The following is a 19,703-nucleotide window of genomic DNA, read 5'->3' as shown; positions in this document are numbered from 1 at the left end:
ACAATAGAAAAATTGGCGAAACATGTAGGAGGATAAAATAAAGCTACTTGACAAAGATTACATAAAAAAGTGTAATAGTCTTAACTCCTGAATAACTTGGTTCTATGCATGATGCGATGCTCTATCGCATTTCAGGGTGGACATATTCCATACTGAATGTTTTTTTCTGCATAGTTTTCTGTAAGCACTGTACATTAATTCCTTAGGAAATTTAACTTTTGCTAGAAATGTATTGCACTTTAATTTGTATAAAATTTATAAGCCATTTTTTGTGCAATATAATTTATTAGTATGCTGGCAATAAATTTTTGTCCGCATTTGGCTGTAGTCATGAAAATTTTTTTTTTATATACGGGTAAAAAAGGTAAAAATGAAGTTTGTCCTTAGTGTTTGGACACCAGCGTAGCTACCTCAATTTATTATAATGAATGCTGATCACTGTAACTATGAAAGAAAGGATTCATCTACTAAAGTATCCTACAGTGTATAAAGTTTCATGTACCTGCATCTTAGCCTACTGTGATAGGATCTCTTAATATCTATCCTGAAGAAACTGAATCTGTATTACCTATAATCATTATGGCAAGTCAGCACTAACAGACTATATTCTGGATAACCTGACACACAAGACTAAATGAAAGTACACCACCATGATACATAGAGGCCTAGAAGTTTGAAATACTATTTTTTGAAAACAAACAGGGCCTTATCCCTATATTTCCCTATTTTTTGAATGTGCATCGACCATAAAACACTCTCCTAACCTAAACAATTATGGGTAAATTAATTTACTGAGAACGTGAGGTAGTCACTTGAAGATCACTTCTAATATCTCAGAATAGCATCTGCAAGAATGCAATTGTAAGAAGGTTGTTGTTTGAAGACTCCCCAACTAGCAAGGTGTTCAAATGTTTAATATTATTGTGTATATTTTAGTTAGATACCATTTTGGGAAAGTTGGAAATGATATGCACTATTTGATAAGTTTTTTTGATAAGCACTTTTTGATTTTTTTGATTGCACTATTTGATAAGCAATTCTAGTTGCAAAAAACTTTCAATTTGTAGAACAATATATAACCTGCTCTGAAGTTGATACACGTCCCTTCCTCACTATAACACTCATATGGAGTGTTCGTAATGATTCATCATCCAAAATGTGTCTCATGGTCACTTTCACCAAATGAAGGGCAATTAGATCATTCTCATGCAGCAGTGCACTCCCTAACTGTGGCTTTACTTAAATCTGAGTGGACTTCATTCATTTCTCTTGCTTCCACATACTATCTCTTAATCTAATCTATAGTTTCTTAATTAAAATCCTTCATATAAGTCACACATTTCTTATTCACCAAAATGATCTGCTAAAACATTTCCTTATAATCTTCCACTTTTCAGAGATTAAGACTCTTAAATATTAAAGACTAAGTATCTTATCCTATCTACTTCTATCTCTCAAACCCACAGCAACTATGTTCCCCCATACATTTTGTCTTGAATGGGCATGATCTTCTAGTTTAATTAACAGTGTGCTCCTTGACTACTGACAAATTTTAATAAAGCACAAAAATACCAACTCTCCAAACACAACAGGTGCTATGCATTTTGAAAATTGCATCAGAATGGAATCTGAAATTATTCATATTAATTTAAGTACCTAGAGATTGCAAACCATTCATTCCAATTAAAAAAAAAAAAAAATGAAATCCTGCAGATTGTGAAAATTACAGAAACATCGCTTTCATTTCACATGAAAGTAAAGTCATGCTGAAAGTGATCCAAAAAAGGCAAGAACCATATGTGAACAGAGAAATACCAGACCAGACAGGGGAACTAGAAAATAGATAGCAAAGAGATGGATTATAGAAAGAACAAGAGAATTTCAGAAGGAAGTGTTCATCTGTTTCATTGATTATAAGAAAACTTTTGATTGTGTGGATCACGACAGACTATGAAATGTGATGAAATCAATGGGTATACCTGAGCATCTAATTCTCTTGATTAGAGAGCTGTTTAACAACCAAGAAGTGTTTTTTTTTTTTTTTTTTTTTAAATGTTGGGCCCATATACAGGAGGTTGGCTGGTCAACCTATAGTACATTAGTTACATATATGGGTGATGGGTTGTGAAAGGAGAAACTTGTTTCACCTTTGATTTGAACGCCTGTACATTGTATTCCTTGGGAAATACGTCAGGGGGAAGACTGTTCCACAGTAGCAGGGATGAATGGGGAGGAGAAGAAACTTGTTCTGCAGGTTTCGAGGAGTACTGTAAAAGGATGTTGGGCGGCAGCTGTACATGTTCCAATGGGCTTGGTACAGGGTGGGGGAATTATTGATGCTGTTTCAGATGAACCTTTCCCGTGAAAGTATTTATAGAATATACAGATTGCAGAGACCAAGCGTCTATGTGAAAGTGGGGGGAGCGAGTTGGTGAGGGATGGGTCATTTATTAGTCTAATTGCTCTCCTCTGTATTGAGCATTTTGAGGGACTTTTTGGAGCCCCACTCCAGATGTGAGAGCAGTATTCGAGAGCTGGGCAGATTTGTGACTTCTATAGTGTTAACAGCTGAAGTAGGGTTTTCAACGAAATAGAAAACGTAGTTTTTTGGAAGCTGAGGATGCAATGGTTGTGATGTGTTTATGCCAGGAGAGGCTTGATGTCCAAGTAATTCCGAGAAGAGAAATTTCGTCTTGTCTGTGAATTTGTGTGTTATTGAAAACAATGCTGGGGGAAAATGGTTCTTTTTTGTGAGAAATAAGACAGAACTGGGTTATACTAGCGTTGAAGTTGACAAGGCTGTCTGAGCCCCATTGGTGGATGGCTTGGAGGTCGGAATTAAGGGCAGTGGTGGCTGATGTTCTGTAGATTGAAATGAGTTGTGTAGGGTAGGGTTTGTCAAATGAAAGGGAGGAATGTAGTGTGCTGTCACCTGCAAAACTGTGTATTGGGTTAGAGGTCAACTGAAGTAGGTCATCGATATATAGAAGGAAGAGGGTCGGTGAGAGAACTGAGCCTCGAGGGACCCCAGCATTAGTTGGATGGTGAGAGGATAGGGAGCCATCTACCATCACACATAGTGTGTGTCCAGACAGGAAGCTGGCAATCCATCTGCAGAAGTCCTGAGGCAGTCCAAATGATGGGAGTTTGCTTAGTAAGCCTTTGTGCCAGACTCAGTCAAAGGCTTTGGAGATATCAAGTACAACTACTTGGGATTCGCGGAATTTCTCCATAGCGCTTGTCCAGTGATGGGTGATGTATGAGAGTAGATCTCCTGTTGAACAGCTTTGGCGGAATCCATACTGGTAGTCGCTTAATAGCCAGGTACCTTCAAGGTAGATTAGGATTTGAGAGTTGATGATTTTCTCCATTCCTTTAGATAAGACTGAAGTGAGTGAGATAGGGCGACAGTTAGATGGCAGTGATTTGTCATCCATTTTAGAATGGGTTGAATATAGGCCAGTTTCCAGGTTTTGGGATATATACCAGTGGAGTAAGAGAGTGTGTACAGGTGACATAGGATAGGAGTTTGTTCAGATGCATAGACCTTCAGAATAATTGGAGGAATTCCGTCTGGGCCAGGAGACTTTTTTGTGTCTGATTTAGACAGCAGGTTTGTGATGTCTTTTGGCAAAAGGATATAGGGGGCATTGTATGTTGGGCAGTTGGAATGACTGGATGGCATTTGCCATTGTCAGTTATGTGTGCACTGGAGGCAAAGTGTGATGCCATGAGGTTAGCTTTTTCTATGGGTGATGTTGCAAATGAGTCATCTGGGTATGATAGAGGTGGGAATAGTGTAGGGCAAAAGTTACGGCCAATTGCCTTGGCAAGGGACCAAAAGGTACGGCTTCCGTTTGGACAGGCTGCAAGCTTTTTGCCCATTCAAAATCTGTTTTGGAAGTATTGATAGTTTTCTTGCATTTGTTTCGGGCTTCAGTGTAGGCACTGAATGAGGATGGGGTTCTTGATTTGATCCAGTTGTGGTATGCCTGATTTTTCATTTGTACTGCCTTAGCACATTTTTTGGAGAACCAGGGTTTAGTTAGGGGACGGCAGGTCTGAGTAGTCTGGGGAATATATGCTTTCATGCCAGCAAGGATCACTTTGGTGATGCATTTGGTGCATATGTCTGGACTGAAACAATAGTCTAACCATGAGAATAAATCATAGTAGTCATGGAGACTGTCCCATTTGGCACCATTATAATGCCAAACTACGCGTGTGGGAGTAACTATGTAGGCGTTGTTGCATGGGGGAAGAGATAAGCACTAAGTTGTGGTCAGAATTACCCAGGGGGCTTACTACATTCACTGCATATTTGGAGGGGTCATTAGTAAGGAAGAGATCTAGAGTATTTGGGGAGTTTTTTGGGTTATCTGGTAGTCTGGTCGGTTTTTGAACAATTTGCGTGAGGTCATTAGTAACTGAATGTTTCAGCATCTCTGCCTGAAGGATCTGTATGACTGGAAGAGGAAAGCCAATTGGTGTTATGGACATTGAAATCACCCAGGAGGATGATCTCGCTGTTTGGGAAGTGGGACTGGAGAAAATCAACTTTTAAGGAGAGAAAATGAAAGAGCTCTGAGTGATTGGTGGTGTTAGGAGAGCAATAGAGACAGCAGATGAATTTGACTGAGTGGGGGAGGGATACCTTCAGCCAAAGAATGTCGCAGTCGGGCGATTCCAAGCTAGTTGTTCTCTGGCAGGGTATATCAGAGCAGTTATATACACAGACGCCACCCTTGGGTTGAAGGGAGTTAAACAGTGTATAGTTAGGAAGGCTGAGATGAATAGTGCTGGGGGGAGGTAAGATTTGAGTTTCGGTTAAAGAGAGTAGGTGGGATTTGGTGGGCTGCAGGTGGTAGTGGATGCTGTTGAGGTTAGAGTTGAGGCCATGGATGTTGGTGAAGTGGATATGCAAGGTTCTGTGAGGCATGGATTTGATTCCAAGGGTCCTGCACGTTTCCTATGCAGTGCCTGCATGCTGGTGTTCTTGGTGGCTACTGGCATCACTTGGTTTTTGTACCAGTTTGGATAGCTTGCAGTCAATTACCCAACTGTTGTCTCCATTTTGGCATTTTTCTTCTAGTTGTTTTCGGAGTTGGCGTCTTTGTTCTCTCTGGGCAAAGGTTGAATCAGGTCGAGCACGTATGAGCGACTGGGGGCAAGTGTCCTTTAGCTTGTTGTTTATCGCTGTTATAAATTTGGTTGTGTTTACTGGTGAGACGCAGGTCACTTTCACGAGACGTGGATAGTTCGTTCAGTCCTTTCTTTTGTTTATGGGTCCGATACGATGGCATTTGACGATGTTTCTGGGATCGAAATTGCATTCTCCTACAAGTTTGCCAATGTCTTCTTTTAGGGATTTACCGTTTTGTGTCAGACAAAATGGTATTTATCTGTTATCCTGAATAAACGGTATTCAGGATAACAGCGTCGAGTTTCCTATTCTTGGCCTAGAGTGACTCATGTACCGATGATATGATTAGTTCACGAAGTTAGTTAGCAGGCACAGACGCTGATCATCTCGAGCTTAGTTTCCAACTTTCCGATTTTGGGGGAGAAGATATCTATCACAATATTAAGCTGCTGCTCGATGTTTGTGACTCTTTTGCCTAAGTTTAGTATCTGTTTTAAGGAAGGGAGGCACATCGTACAGAAATAGGGCTGGTTTAGATCGGTGAAGAGCTTGTGCACCGATTCATTTATTTTCGTGCAAAAAATATGTATCCAGTTGCAGCAGAAATTGCAGAATATACTTTTTTTCCCTTCTTTGACTTCTGTTTCACAGCTGCGGCACTTCTTAATGTCATTTGGTTTGTTATTGATCGGCAACGCTACGCTGACAGGACTTGAGGTAGTCTTCTGTTGCCGCCATCTTTATTTCAGACGGTAGGCATAGCGCTTTCACATGGCTGTTTTTTAGTTGCAAAATATAGCAGATTTAATGGACTATGGGTATTTACAAGTTGTACTGTAGTAATCAGATGCTTAGTACCTTCTGTTACTTTTCTGTTTGCTGCTTATTTTGTACAAAAAAACACTTGCAGTTACGATAAGCAGGAGCACAAATTTAACGTTGATTATTTGCTGGTGCTACCTATACTGAATGATCTTGGATGGAATATAGAGCTTCTCAGAATGCCATCTAATTCTGCCTTAGACCCTTTTGTAATCACCAGTCTCATTCATTTTGCTTCCTAAACATAATAGTGCATAGAATAGAATATTCTTTCTTTAGATTTCTATACTATTGAAGGTGTTCCTCAGAATTCTGTTACATCCTCCTCCATTTTCAATATATGTGAATGACCCTCTCTTGCAGACCTTAAACATTTATCCATAGTTTTGATGACAGTACTCTGCATTCCTCCTATTCATGACAACTCTGAAGTACCAAAGCCAATATTTTCAATTATGATCCGATTTCTTTTATTCAACTGAGTACCGTAATTATTATAAAAATTATGTAAATTACTAAGACATGACCTAGCCTTCACAAAGTCATGCTGCTCCTGATCTCCCAAATGGTATTCAGCGTGAGTAGAAAAAAAGAATATACTGTTGCCCTAACTTTTTAAGATTTATAATGAATATATTACAAGAATGGTTGACAAAAACCAAGACCCAGCAAAGAATTAATATCAGTGGTAAATATAAATAATGTAAGAAATGCAGATGATACCACTCTCATAGCAGAAACTGAGGAGGATCTGGAGTGCTTGATTCTATTGGTTAAGAGGGAAAGCGAAAAATTCGGGCTTAATTTAAACATCAGCAAAACAAAAGTGATGGCTTCTGGCAATTTGGATAAAATTTTGATTGAGGGATAGTCATGAGGAAAGCTATGTTAAACCTGTCAAAAATTATGAAAGATAGAGATGTTAGTAAACCACGAAAGTTTGAATTGTCAAAGCAATGGTTTTTCTAGTAGTGATGTTTGGATGCAAAAGCTGGATCATGTAGAAGATAGACAGAAAGCAAATTGATTCATTTGAATTATGGGTGTGGGGGAGACTATTAAGAATTCCATGGCCTGAATGAATATCTAATAAGGTTTTAGGGAATACTCCTTGGAGGCAATGATTGCTGAACAGAAATTAGGTGCTTTGGGCATATTATGCAAGCAGATGAATCATTGGAAAAGTCAGTTATGTTGGGGAAGATTGAGGACAAGAGATTGAGAGGAAGAGTTGGATGGACAACATAAAGGAACTTAACAACTTGAACTTACAACAGATGAAAGAAAAGACAAAAGGCCAAGCAAGAATTGAAGGATTGGCTGTCCGATAGGTATTAGAGAATTGTGTATGGTAAGGCAGTTTCAAGGAAGCAGAGGGTTACAAGTGGGGTCCCACAGGGCTCAGTACCGGGACCTATATTGTTTAACCTTTATATCAATGACATTGTCAGAGGATTCAGTTGTTTGCAGATGATGTGAAGCTGGGAAGGATTATTAGTAATAGTGCAGATGTGGTAGCTCTGCAAGAGGATTTGAATAAGATAGACAGATGGGCAAATGAATGGGGATGTCAGTTTAATGCAGCAAAATGCAAGGTCTTGAGGTTTGGGACACATTGATGGAGGAGCTATACTGGAGGAAGTAGGGGAGACAAGAGATTTGGGGTTGATAATTGAAAGAAACCTGAAATTTAGGGGACATATTGCAAAGGTGGTGAAGGTAACAGAGAGGATTGTTGCAATAATGAGAAGGACACTGACCTGTAGAGATATTGGTCACCAGGATTTGAAAGGGATAAATTACCTGTGGAAAGGGCACAAAGGCAGATAACAAAGATGATTTCAGGCCTGTACAATGTTAGTTATGAGGATCAGCTGAGGGAATGTGGACTGCGGAGTTTGGTGGATAGAAGGAGGAGCTTTTAAACTGTTGAGAGGTGGTTATAGGGTTGACACTGAGGAGTTCTTTTGCTTGTTTAAACAGCAGGAAGGAGTGATGACAAGGGGTCATCCCTGGAAGTAAAGAAAGCAAATTGTGAGCAAGAGGGTGGTTGAAACATGGAATGCATTCCCTGATAGAGTGGTGAGAGGGAGAACGGTCAATGAGTTTAAGGAGTGGTATGATACTGTGTTTCTTAGAAAGGACTTCCCGTGATGAGTCTTTTGACTCCATGGAGGTCTGAATAATAATAATAATAGAAAGCCTTTGTTCACAAGATCACCAAGGAAGGATATGGGTTAAATAATCCAGAAAACACCTTTCTAGAAACTGAACATGTAACTTTTTAAGCTACTTATGCCTCCAAATAAGCAAGATGTTGGTCTAATCATTAAAGGTACCTGTGGCAAAAAAAAATCACATGACAACCACATAAATTTCATTGAAATTTATTACTATGGTATTGTGTTATTTTCATCATTTTAAAGGTGTTGGGGACATATTTGTTGGTCTCTCACAGAAAAATCTGACTCCATGGGGTCTTAGGATAATAATAATATTCAGTGATGAATCTAATCTACTACCTCAAGATATTCTAAACCTGGTAAGTGGAAATGGTATCCACTTGGTCAGCAAGTCAGCAAGATAAAGTACTTCAACCGGGAAGAGAAAACTACTGCCAGTGATTTTATCTCTGAAAAATCTACACATTTGGATGAAATTTTTCAAAGCATTTTATTAAAATGTACACAGGTAATTTTGGAATATTTTTATGTTAAAAACATTCAAAACACCCAAGGAATAACATCTATACATACGAGGGTGGTCTGAAAAGTTCTCAGCCTTGACCGTAGATGGCAACCCTATCGGCAAGATTTTTTTTTTTTTTCTAAGTTGGTACATCTGTCATAAGCATCCATATGAAATTCCAAGTCATTCTATCAAATAGTTTGTTTTATACAGCTGTCTGAAGCAAAAGTGTTGTCTGTATCCCTTGAAATGGATAAAATTGAGTATCGTGCGGTCATAAAATTCTTTGTAAAAGAAGGTTTAATGACAAACAAAATTCATTCAAAGTTCATAAATGTTTATGGGCACTCTTCTCCTTCGTTTTCGATAATTAAGAAATGGGTTGCTAAGTTTAAACGTGGATGTACCAGCCTTGAAGATGATTCACGTGAAAGACGTCCAAAAAGTGTAACAACACCAGAAATCATCGATCAAGTGCACGATATGGTACTGGATGACCGGCGAGTCAAAGTGTGTAAAATAGCTGAAACTATAGGCATTTCAAAAGAACATGTAGGATATATTTTGCATGAAGAATTGCAAATGAAAACGCTTTGAGCAAGATAGATGCCGAGCTTGCTCACAGCAGATCAAAAACGCACTCACATGAAAATCTCTGAACTATGCTTGGAGCGTTTTAACAAGAATAAAACTGATTTTGTGCATCGATTTATTACTACAGATGAGACTTGGATTCACCATTACACACTAGAATCCAAACAGCAGTCAAAACAGTGGACAGAAGCTGGTTGTTCAGCGCCAAAGAGTTCCATCAGCAGGAAAGGTAATGGCATCGGTGTTTTGGGATGCTAAAGGTATTTTGTTTATTAATTATCTTGAAAAGGGTAAAACACTAACCAGGGAATATTATTCCGATCTGCTAACCAGACAAGATGAAAAATTTTCGTCTAGTCTGGTTAAAAGTCTTGAGAAAAGACGGTTTACAGAAGAAAAAAATAATCTTTCATCAGGTCAATGCACCTGCCCACAAAGGTGTTTTGTCAATGGGAAATTTAAGGGATCTGCACTATGAATTGTTTGAACATCCAGCTTATTCCCCAGATTTGGCTCCCTCTGATTTCTATCTCTTCCCGAAACTAAAATTCTTCTTTGCTGGTCAGCATTTTTCTTCGAATCAAGAGGTGATTGCAGCTGTAGAGGGGTATTTTGCAGATCTTACTGAGAACCACTACAGGGATGGGATAATGGCACTGGAGAATCACTGGAACAAATGTATTAGTCTTAAGGGAGATTATGTTGAAAAATAAAAATAATTTTGAAATTATAAATTAGTTTTTTCATTGATAGGCCAAGAACTTTTCAGACCACCCTCGTAGTGTTTCTTAGGAACTTAGCTATAATTCAACTTCACTAAATCATTAATAAATAGCAATTATATCAATTTTATCTTTCAAGCCTCTTTTTGCACAGTCTGACAAAAATTATTAAAATCAAAAATTAATTCTCAAATACTACAGATTTTTTCAATATACCAGTCTGTATTTCTTAAGTGATACAAATTGTAAAGTTCACTTGTGCTTTATTTATTTAAAAAAATTTAAAACAAATTAAATAAATCTTTTATTGATCACTTTTCCATTATAACATCTACTTATTCTTGGACTATCAATGTAGCAGTTAAAATCTGTCCCCCCCCCCCCCAAATCAATTATGCTCTGCGATTTGTAAATGTGAATTTGTTACTATGAAGAAACCTGTGCTGATTAATTTGACATTTCTGAGGTAGTTGATTGGATGGAATATAGAGCTTCTCAGAATGCCATCTAATGGTCTGCCTTAGAGCCTTTTATAATTGAGTCACCAGTCCCTTTCATGTTGTTTCCTACACATAATGGTGCATAGAATGGAATATTCTTTCTTCAGATTTCTATACTACTGCAGGTGTTCCTCAGAATTCTGTTACATCCTCCTCCATTTTCAATATATGTGAATGACCTTCTCTTGCAGACCTTATAAGTTTATCCATAGTTTTGATGACAATACTGCATTCCTCCTATTCATGACAACTCTGAAGTACCAAAGCCAATATTTTCAATTATGATCCCATTTCTTTTATTCAACTCAGCCATCATTATTATAAAAACTATGTAAATTACTAAGACATGACCTAGCCTTCACAAAGCCATGCTGTTCCTGATCTCCCAAATGGTATTATTCTTATCCACCCAATCCTAAATTTTTTCTTTGACCAAGTTCTAATACTTTTACAACCACTCCCAAAATATTGATTGGTCCATAACTTGCCACTGCATTCTTGGTGCTTCGTTTAAAGCAATGAAACTATTTAAAGTGAGCTGATATCCCATCTAATCTCATGGCCATATTTGCATTCAGATTCTACAATATTAGAAGTATTTCCAATTCATCAACATCTTGTCTAACATCACAACCATTACAACTCATCAAAGTTATCCTTACATAATCATTCTTCCTTTTACATGCCACAGCGAAAGAACTTGGATTTCCTTTGGCTTGTTCAGCTAATTTCTTCTCATAATCTCATTTTGCCTTCTTTACAATAAAACCATACTGGTCACCTTTCTTACCTTAACCTTGTACTGTTCATGAGTTTGCTTGTCACCTTTCGCCTTATATACCCCTCCACATCATTTTCTTGGAGGTCCTGCTTAATTATACTTCCGCCTTACTCCTACCTGATTCAACAGTCTGTCATTGCGTATATACAGCCTGATATTGCTTGTTTTGGGTACCCCCCTTGACTATCTGCCATGGTCTGCTAACATCCTCCCCTTACAAATTCTTATGCTATGTTAATGTTTCACGCTGCCTCCAGAGTTCGTCATATCACTTGCTCTGTAGTTACACATACCCAACTTCTTGACAAACTTACAGGTTTTGCAACCTCCCAAGTCCAGACTACATCTTCACTCTCCCCAATCAGAGACAATGTAGCCAACCTCAGTCACATATCTTTCTGCTCCTATGACCTTTCCAACAAACCCCCATCCCCAACACCCCAAGTGCCCTTCATGCTATTTCAAGTGTCCAAGACCATACAATGCATTGTTACTATGATAAGGAACATACCTAGAGATAAGAATAAGGATATACTAACTGTTATTATATTGGTCAGCCAACACATGCATTTAAGTTTGGTCACCTAGTTTCTATTTAATGTAGAAATTCTGGTGAGATCAAGAAATGAGTAATTAAAGCAATATCAGAACTTTGAAACGCTGGTCATGATGACAGGCACTGAGTAAAGATGAGAGGATAGACAGAAAAAGGCAATGATTTCATACAGGCACTTAAGTTAGTGAAGTAAATTTTAATAGATATTACATAAGGGAAGTATATCTAAAGTAGATGGTGAGAACAAAAGATTGTAAAATGATTCATAATTATAAATTATCACTATTTTTACATCACAGATAAACAAGGCCATCCTTGGAAGTTGTGTGAAGGCATAGTGAATAGAGGGTGATAAAGTGGATGAGTGGAATGCATTGCTATAAAATGCTAGAAGTATAAATTAGTTTAACAAATGTTGCTTACTGAGTTGAGACCTCCCAGGATGATTTCTGACTCCATTACAGAAATTAAAAAAACCTAAGACAGAATAACACTTTAGTTTGCTAGTGAACACTGGACTAATATTTCTTTATACGGAACAGCCAAGTTTTCATGATATATCTATATCAAACTATATGAAAATTATATCAAGCAATTTGTAATACCTTCCAAAGAAGTAAAATTCTGAGGATCGAAAAAGTGTAAAATACTTCTAAAATAAGATGAAAAGTTTTAATGAAAAATTAAGACTTCTAAATATTTTATTGAATACAAGTTAAAGATTATTTTTATCCATCTTAATAATAATAATAAAAAAACTTTTCTTTCTTTCTTAACAACAAGACTAAATCATAACTGCAGAACTTAATCATGGAAGGCTAATTAATCACAGTTGTTGGATAGTAGAAAGTTCTTTCTGCAGATAATCAAAAGTAGAACAATTAGTTTTGGCTCTTCTGATGAGGCATTTTATAAAATGCCTTATCAGAAGAGGGTTATAAGAGAATTTTTATAATCCTCCACAAAACAAAGTTTCAATACGTCGAGTGCCTATTCCTTATATCTGCAGTATTTTAGAACCTATCGCAAGAATTTTAAGGAAATATGATTTAACAACTACATATTCACCTATTAACAAATTGTCTTCTCATTTTCCTTCTCCTAAAGACAAATGCTGCTCAACTTTATCTCTTCCTGGAGTTTATCAAATTCCTTGCAACTGTGATCTCTCCTATTTTGGACAGACTGGACGTTCTCTTGAAAAATCAATCCAAGAACATCAATCCTCCATTCTTCACAACAAACCTGAAAAGTCTGGATTGGCTCAACATGGGATTGAAACTGACCACAGCATCTTTTGGTCCAGGACTCGCCTCTTACCTAGATACTGTTATAGGTTCGAATGTTTGTTCAAGGAAAGCGTGGAGGCCATGCTCCGTCGTCCCAACCTGAATCGTAATGACTGTATATCTATATCAAAAATCTAGGAAAGTCTAATCAAGATTACTCATTAATTTTTTTTTTTCCCTAATCATGTCTCTACTTCAAGCAGACCACTGAGGATGGTCTGCTATTTCCAGACTGAAATATTTGTTTAATATCTTTCTTGTGTTTACGTGCATATATCATTCATTTGTATGCTATTATTTATTTATTTTTTTACTTTGTAACCTATTTTTTTTTTTTTTTAATGTCTTAACTAGATTTGGCAAAGAGACATAAAATTCTGAAATTTGAAAAACAGTGAATTCTTTCAGTAAATTTGCTTTATATAAAAAACAAGTAAAATTATAGAAATAAATATTATTATTGCGATGAACAGAAACATTTCCATCTGATATGTGAATGATTTAAATAACCCATTTACATGTGAACTGAGTACAGATGAATATTACATATTTTATATTACATTACTGCTGAACGACAAATTGCCATACAGTAGAAAGCAGTAATTGGGCATGAGGAATATAGTGTGCGCCAGGCCAAGAAAGTTGACATACAGTATATTCTGACTGATGGCACATCAATTAATTGGGACAAACAAAAACTCATAAAAATAACCAGAATTCAGTTCACTTATTTGGGACTACATGCTTGTGGCATGCAGCATGGTGGCCATTTTACTGAGTCAGCCACTGCTGCTTCAAATAGCACACACAGTATTCAGAGAGTGTAAGATGTTCTGTTGTACCGTATTTTGTAAAATTAACTTGCCAAGATGCCAGAGATATTTGATACTAGCTAAAAGATTACTTTACTGACCAAATCAAAAGCCAACTGCCTAACACCAGTCATCACCTTCTGTTAGAGATAACTGGAGGGCCAAAATCTAAGAGCTACACATCTGAGTTATTGAAGCAAGATGAACTGAGAGAGAAATGGACATTATGTGAAGGACAACAGAGAACATCCTACAAACACAGAAGATGAAGAGACCTTCAATCAATGGTTTCCTGTTTTAACAGCATGAGTGTGTCAATGGTCCATGGTTGAAAGTCTGAGGAGTTGGCTAAAAAGGCTGAGTCATAAGAATTTTAAGCATCAAATTGCTGACTATCTCAATGGAAATCTATGCATGATATTAAATTCGAGAACGCACATGGTGAGAAGGATAGTTTATTAGAGAAGGAATTATAGTGCTGATACAGCAAGTGCTGACCAATGGAAATCCACAAAACTGCTCAACTTACTTCAGAAATTGTGCACAGATGACATCCACATTGTGCTGATGAAACAGTGCCAATGATGGATAACTCTCTGACTTGAAAACACAAAACCCTGAATGAAAGCAATTGATTAAGTAACTGCATTGCTGTTTAAACATGTTAGGAAGAGAGAAGCAGTTTGGTATTGAGAAAATCACTACATCTCGATGCGTTAAGGGGCTTGGAATGGATAGTATACCAGTTCTGAAGTATGCTAACAAGAATGGATGGATGACTTCTGAAATTTTTATAAAATGTTTACTGGGGGTGAGACATGAAACAAAAACTTAAAAGTCCTGCTGCTTTCTGACAGCTGTGTAGCACATCCTCATTTAGATTGAAAAAAAATTCTGGAATTTCTGCCTCCCAACACATCTTTATGGTAGCCAAAGGACATGGGAATTACAAAAAATTTGAAGACACACTGGAAAACTAGTAAATAAATCCTTGAAGCATCCAAAGAAAATCTGACATCAACATTCAAGGTTGATGTCAGATTTAAGATATCAGTGCAAGAATTAACCTTTTACAAGTTTGTTGCTGATAGTTGGCAAGAAATGAAGAGCAAGACTGTACAGAACTGTTTTGTTGATTGTAGTTTTTAATCATTCCTGCTTGGAGGTATCAAATATCAATAGCAAAAACAAAACCAATTTTTAATTACAGCACCAAAAATCACAGAGTTTGTAAGAAATCACAAAAAAAACATGCAATGTTATAAAGAAAATTAATATTGTTAGGATGCAACTGTTGAACAAATTTCAGTAAAACACCAAGTGGTATCAGAAGACCAAGGAAGTGGGAAAGTTAACAAACTTGAGTGAAGGTGAGAAACTGATCAAGATACCAGAAAATTTATTGCTAGACTGCAACTATTTCATGCAAGAAGGCAATCTTTTATATGCACTAGATAGGTGTGCTGATTATGTTCATTTGTAGTATCAAACTGAGTATACCCTGACATGTTATTCTGAACACAACAGGATATAATCAAATTCCTCAAACATTAATTTTACAAATTATACACACATAATCAACAAGTACATGTCTGTCTGTTATACCTTAAATTCAAACTGTTTTTAGCATAAATATATTCCACTGATCTGAGCCATTTCTTTCAGAACTCACGTTTGTATTTTTGTTATCCAGTAAATGATAATTTTGTCTTCTGTTTTGTATCTTTATAAGTCAACAAAAATTTGCATAATTGTGGCAGCTGTTGAACTGTGCTAGTGTTCGGTCCTGATGTGTCCTAATCAAGTGGAATCTACTATATTTGATATGCAAGATAAAACAGCACGTGAAGTGCTTAGTTATAAGTTCTGGTTTTTTCAATGCAGCAAGTGAGAGGAAGAATAATTATGGGAGGTAAGCAGGTAATAACCACTGTGAAGAATAGCTGAAGTATTTTATAGCAGTAATAGCAAGTGTGTACAAAGCTTGAGCAAAGTGGTAATAAGTGAGCATGAAGAAAGTTAAGTTAAATTCAATGTTAAAGTGGTGGTGGGGATGATACCATAACACAGTATATTTTAAGATAATTTTCCAGAGCTAACAGAACCTTTGAGGCTCAAATCTATGCTGGGTATGGTGAAGGTGATATAAATAATATTTTCTGTACAGATCATCTTGGGATTATTGATGTACATATTACAACATCATGAAAGATGTGCTAGATGGACACAAAGCGGCATATCTGAATTAAGCAAAATCCTTTGACAAACTGCAAAATGACAAGTGATTTAAAATGAGATAGATGGGAAAACTAGCTCTCTATGCAAAGATACTACATGAAGGTGGACACAATACAGTATTACTAAAGAGATAAATTATGCATGCCACAAGGATTTATCATTTAATTTAACTGTTCAAAAAATATTGAGAGAGAGAGAATGAATTAGAGAGATGCAGGTCTTTATTGATAATGAAAGGTTCAGGAAAGTCAAGAGTACAAAATATAAGAGGAGTAATTAGTAAACAAGGAGCTGAAATGTAGGGAGGGCACGATGTGAATGTTATCAGAACAATAATGATTTATGGAAATGAGAAAGCCACAAACATATAGTAATAAAGGTAATTGCTTCACTACATGGCCTTAACCATACTACATCTGGAATGTTGAGCATGTAGGTTTTCATCACCTGGTTTTCAAGCCAATGAACAGCTTTTGCAAAGAGTGCAGACAAGAAGACTATGGTAGTATCAAGCCCCTGGAATGCTGACTTTAAACACATATTGTGGGGAAAAAAGTCTGTAGTCTGGATAGAGAGATAAGCTGGTGAGTAGTTTTCTCAGCTATTGCATCATGATATATTGTAAAAATTTCATCTGATCCATTCTTATATTGACTTATGCAGGTATTTTACAGTCAAATTTTTTTTTAAAAAAATTTTGTAGTGCAAAAATTGCATAAATATGCATAAAACAATTTTCAAGTCATTTGTGAGCATACTGTATGCTAATCTTTATAAATATAAATTTATAATTTATGATACTAAAACAACTTACTATGGATTTTTGATATGGAATTGTATAAAACATCCTCCTTTTTTATGGAATTGTGTAAAACATCCTTCTTTGCACAAATGAACTGAGCAGATCTCACATCCATATACTGTTTCTCTGCGTTTCCTCAACACTCGGTAATGGTATTTACATCTTCTCTGTCTTCCTGCCATTCTTACACATTTGTGTGCCACTGGAAAAAGGGGTGCACTTTCTGAACATCTCTGATTTCTTCTGTTCGTATGTGTAAGTATGTGTGAGTGTCTGTTCATGAATGTATATATAAAACCAAAAACGAGTTCCACAACGTGAAAGCCACAAAGGTATTTTTGTTTCGGCATTCTGATAGCTTATAAGAATATATTTTAATATATCCATGTAGTCTTAATACATTCAGAGAAATACAGACAACTATATTAATGCAAAGTAAATATTTACATTTAATTAATATTAGTTGTCTTTACTGCTTTTGGCATTAACATGCCACCTAATCATAAAATAAAGATATTCACAATTTAGATTTAAGGAACAAAAGATGGGGGGGGAGAGAAAAGCTTTAATATGTCTCATAATAAAAAAATAATTACAAACAAAAACAAAAATTGCTAAAATAACAGATTATTGATTAATGAGGATTCAAGATCCGAGTTACACCTTCATAATTTCCATACTAACATTAAAAGTGCATCATCTAAGATAAAGAGTTTAAGCTAAATTTCGCTCTAATTAATACTAATTAACAAATGATATTTGTAGTTAAAAGCTGCAATAAACCATGGAATATTCTTTTTAAAAAACGTAAAAGAATCAATTTTAGAATGTCAACAGCCATCACAGAATTTTGAATTGACAGTGAGGGTTGTAAACTTTCTTGATAGCAGAGACAAACTACACAATTTGCAGTCTGACTATGCTAAATGTTAGAAGTCTAAAATGCTATTGGAGCCTGATGCTCATACCACTACAATCTGAGTATCTGTGAAACTTAAGTTACATCAGACTTCCCATTTGTAGGCTATTTAGTAGCTGAGAAAGGGATGAGGTTTGTTAGTCCCTTGTTTAAAAGGAAAGGCCAGATCTCAGTGGCAGTCAAAGTGAACTAGTAGGTGGATTCAAGTCATTTGGGAACAATACAGATGCATTCCATTACCTGATACAATACTGCTATGCTTAATGGAAGTTTGAAGGTGCCCACAAAACATGTTTAGATTCAAGGGAAAAGTCCTGTTTTATCCTCCGAATTTTTTTCTAACATACAATTATGATTTCAGGGTTACAATGGATATCATCACCAACATTTCTTCTTTTTAAGGGTACAGCAGCAAAACAGCTATTCCACATACCAGCTGTTATATATTATATTACCATGTGTCTGCTTAGAGGAAGGCTGTGCAGTGGTATGTGGAGGATACTGCTGGGGTCACAATTTGTAGTGCAATTAGATGAAATTTTTCATGTATATGATATAGTCAAGAATCTTCTAATACATATATTCCATATGCTCCTTCCATTTTAACTAACAAAAAACATGCATAAAAGGTAAACTCCTAATAATCTACCACTTCACAAATATACAAGAAGATACAGTCAATTTCAATGGCACTCATTTTCACATCGAGTCTTCCAAACCAGGCCTTCCTAATCAGCTGTTGTTACTCATCTGGCTTGTACTCATTTCCACAGTTATTGATTCTTTTAGTCTATAAGGATGGGTTTTGTACACATGGTCTCTTTAATATCCCATCTCAAAGAATGGCTCTCTTAGAATCCTCTCTTTTTGATCTTTGGCTAAAAAACTGTCTCATTCTACCAAATTCATTTGTTGTCTATACTGCTCCTCCCAATATCATCAATCTTTCTGAATGTTGATTTTTCTCTTGTCAAATTAACATAATAGCTCAGTCATCTTCGATGCAGATTTTATTTCACAATTCCAAATGAATTTCCTTTTAATTGCAACAGGCACAGATACTGATTCATTTGTTATAACCAGTGATCCAACAAACTGTTCATAAGCCTACCATAAAACCAGATAATCCTAACCACTCTCCAAACGCTCTTCATTAACAATGACACTCAAGTATGCTGCAGATATTGTATGTCATTTTAAGCAACCAATCCAGATAACTTACTGTTGATTTCTGTGGATCAATAATCATACAGTCACTATCCTTTGTGTGTTATCTGGCATTATAAAAATGTCAAGTGGGATTATCTTGATGAGTTCTATATTTCATCTCCTGGTTGGATTACTGTTTGCAGTTTTCTGATCTAAACAGCCACAAAGAATAACCAACAATTTTCATTGGCATAGAAACATTGGTTGTAACTTTTGTTCAATCCCTTCCAACTCTCTTCAACAGGTCTATGTGTCATAGACCTGTTCTTTGGATTTGTTCTGATAAACAGACAAATCCAATATTCTGGCTTCTTATTTTACCTCTAGTAGGCTAGAGTCTTGTTCGTTATTAGAATTAACTAAAACAAATCGCTCCACCAACTAAGAACGGCCATACACCACCACCCACTGAATCCAGAAAGAGCTCTTAATCTGTTAGTAGTGAGAGCAAGAAGTGGTATGATAGACTTTGTGTTTCCTAAGAAGGACCTCCCACAATGAGTCTCTTGACTCCATGGAGGCCTGAGTAATAATAATAATAATAATATTTTATCTCCAATCATTTGAATGTAATGACCTTGGTAAATGTCCTCCAACCTTCCAAAACTATAACATTAATGACCCCTTT

The 19,703-nt window shown here is 36.4% G+C and overlaps 1 protein-coding gene across 4 annotated transcripts in view; it reads right to left on the bottom strand.

The window, feature by feature from the left end:
• The window catches only part of LOC150099088 (uncharacterized), a 330,865-nt gene that overhangs the window by 120,718 nt on the left and 190,444 nt on the right, over positions 1-19,703 (bottom strand). For 2 of the 4 annotated variants that reach the window (XM_090404946.1, XM_090404945.1), the window contains exon 5: positions 16,960-17,149. The exons of the other annotated variants lie outside the window; for them this stretch is intronic. In XM_090404946.1, coding sequence (XP_090261072.1) covers positions 16,960-17,149 — 190 coding nt within the window. The remainder of the gene's footprint in view (positions 1-16,959; positions 17,150-19,703) is intronic. 4 annotated transcript variants of the gene reach the window in all.

Source organism: Typopeltis vanoorti, chromosome 15, assembly GCF_054136105.1.
Source record: "Typopeltis vanoorti isolate ZY-2024b chromosome 15, IOZ_Tvanoo_1.0, whole genome shotgun sequence".
In the NCBI taxonomy this organism is placed as follows: Eukaryota; Metazoa; Arthropoda; class Arachnida; order Uropygi; family Thelyphonidae; genus Typopeltis; species Typopeltis vanoorti.
The sequence above is the reverse complement of the archived record's forward strand: the minus strand, read 5'-3'. Positions and strand labels throughout refer to the sequence as shown.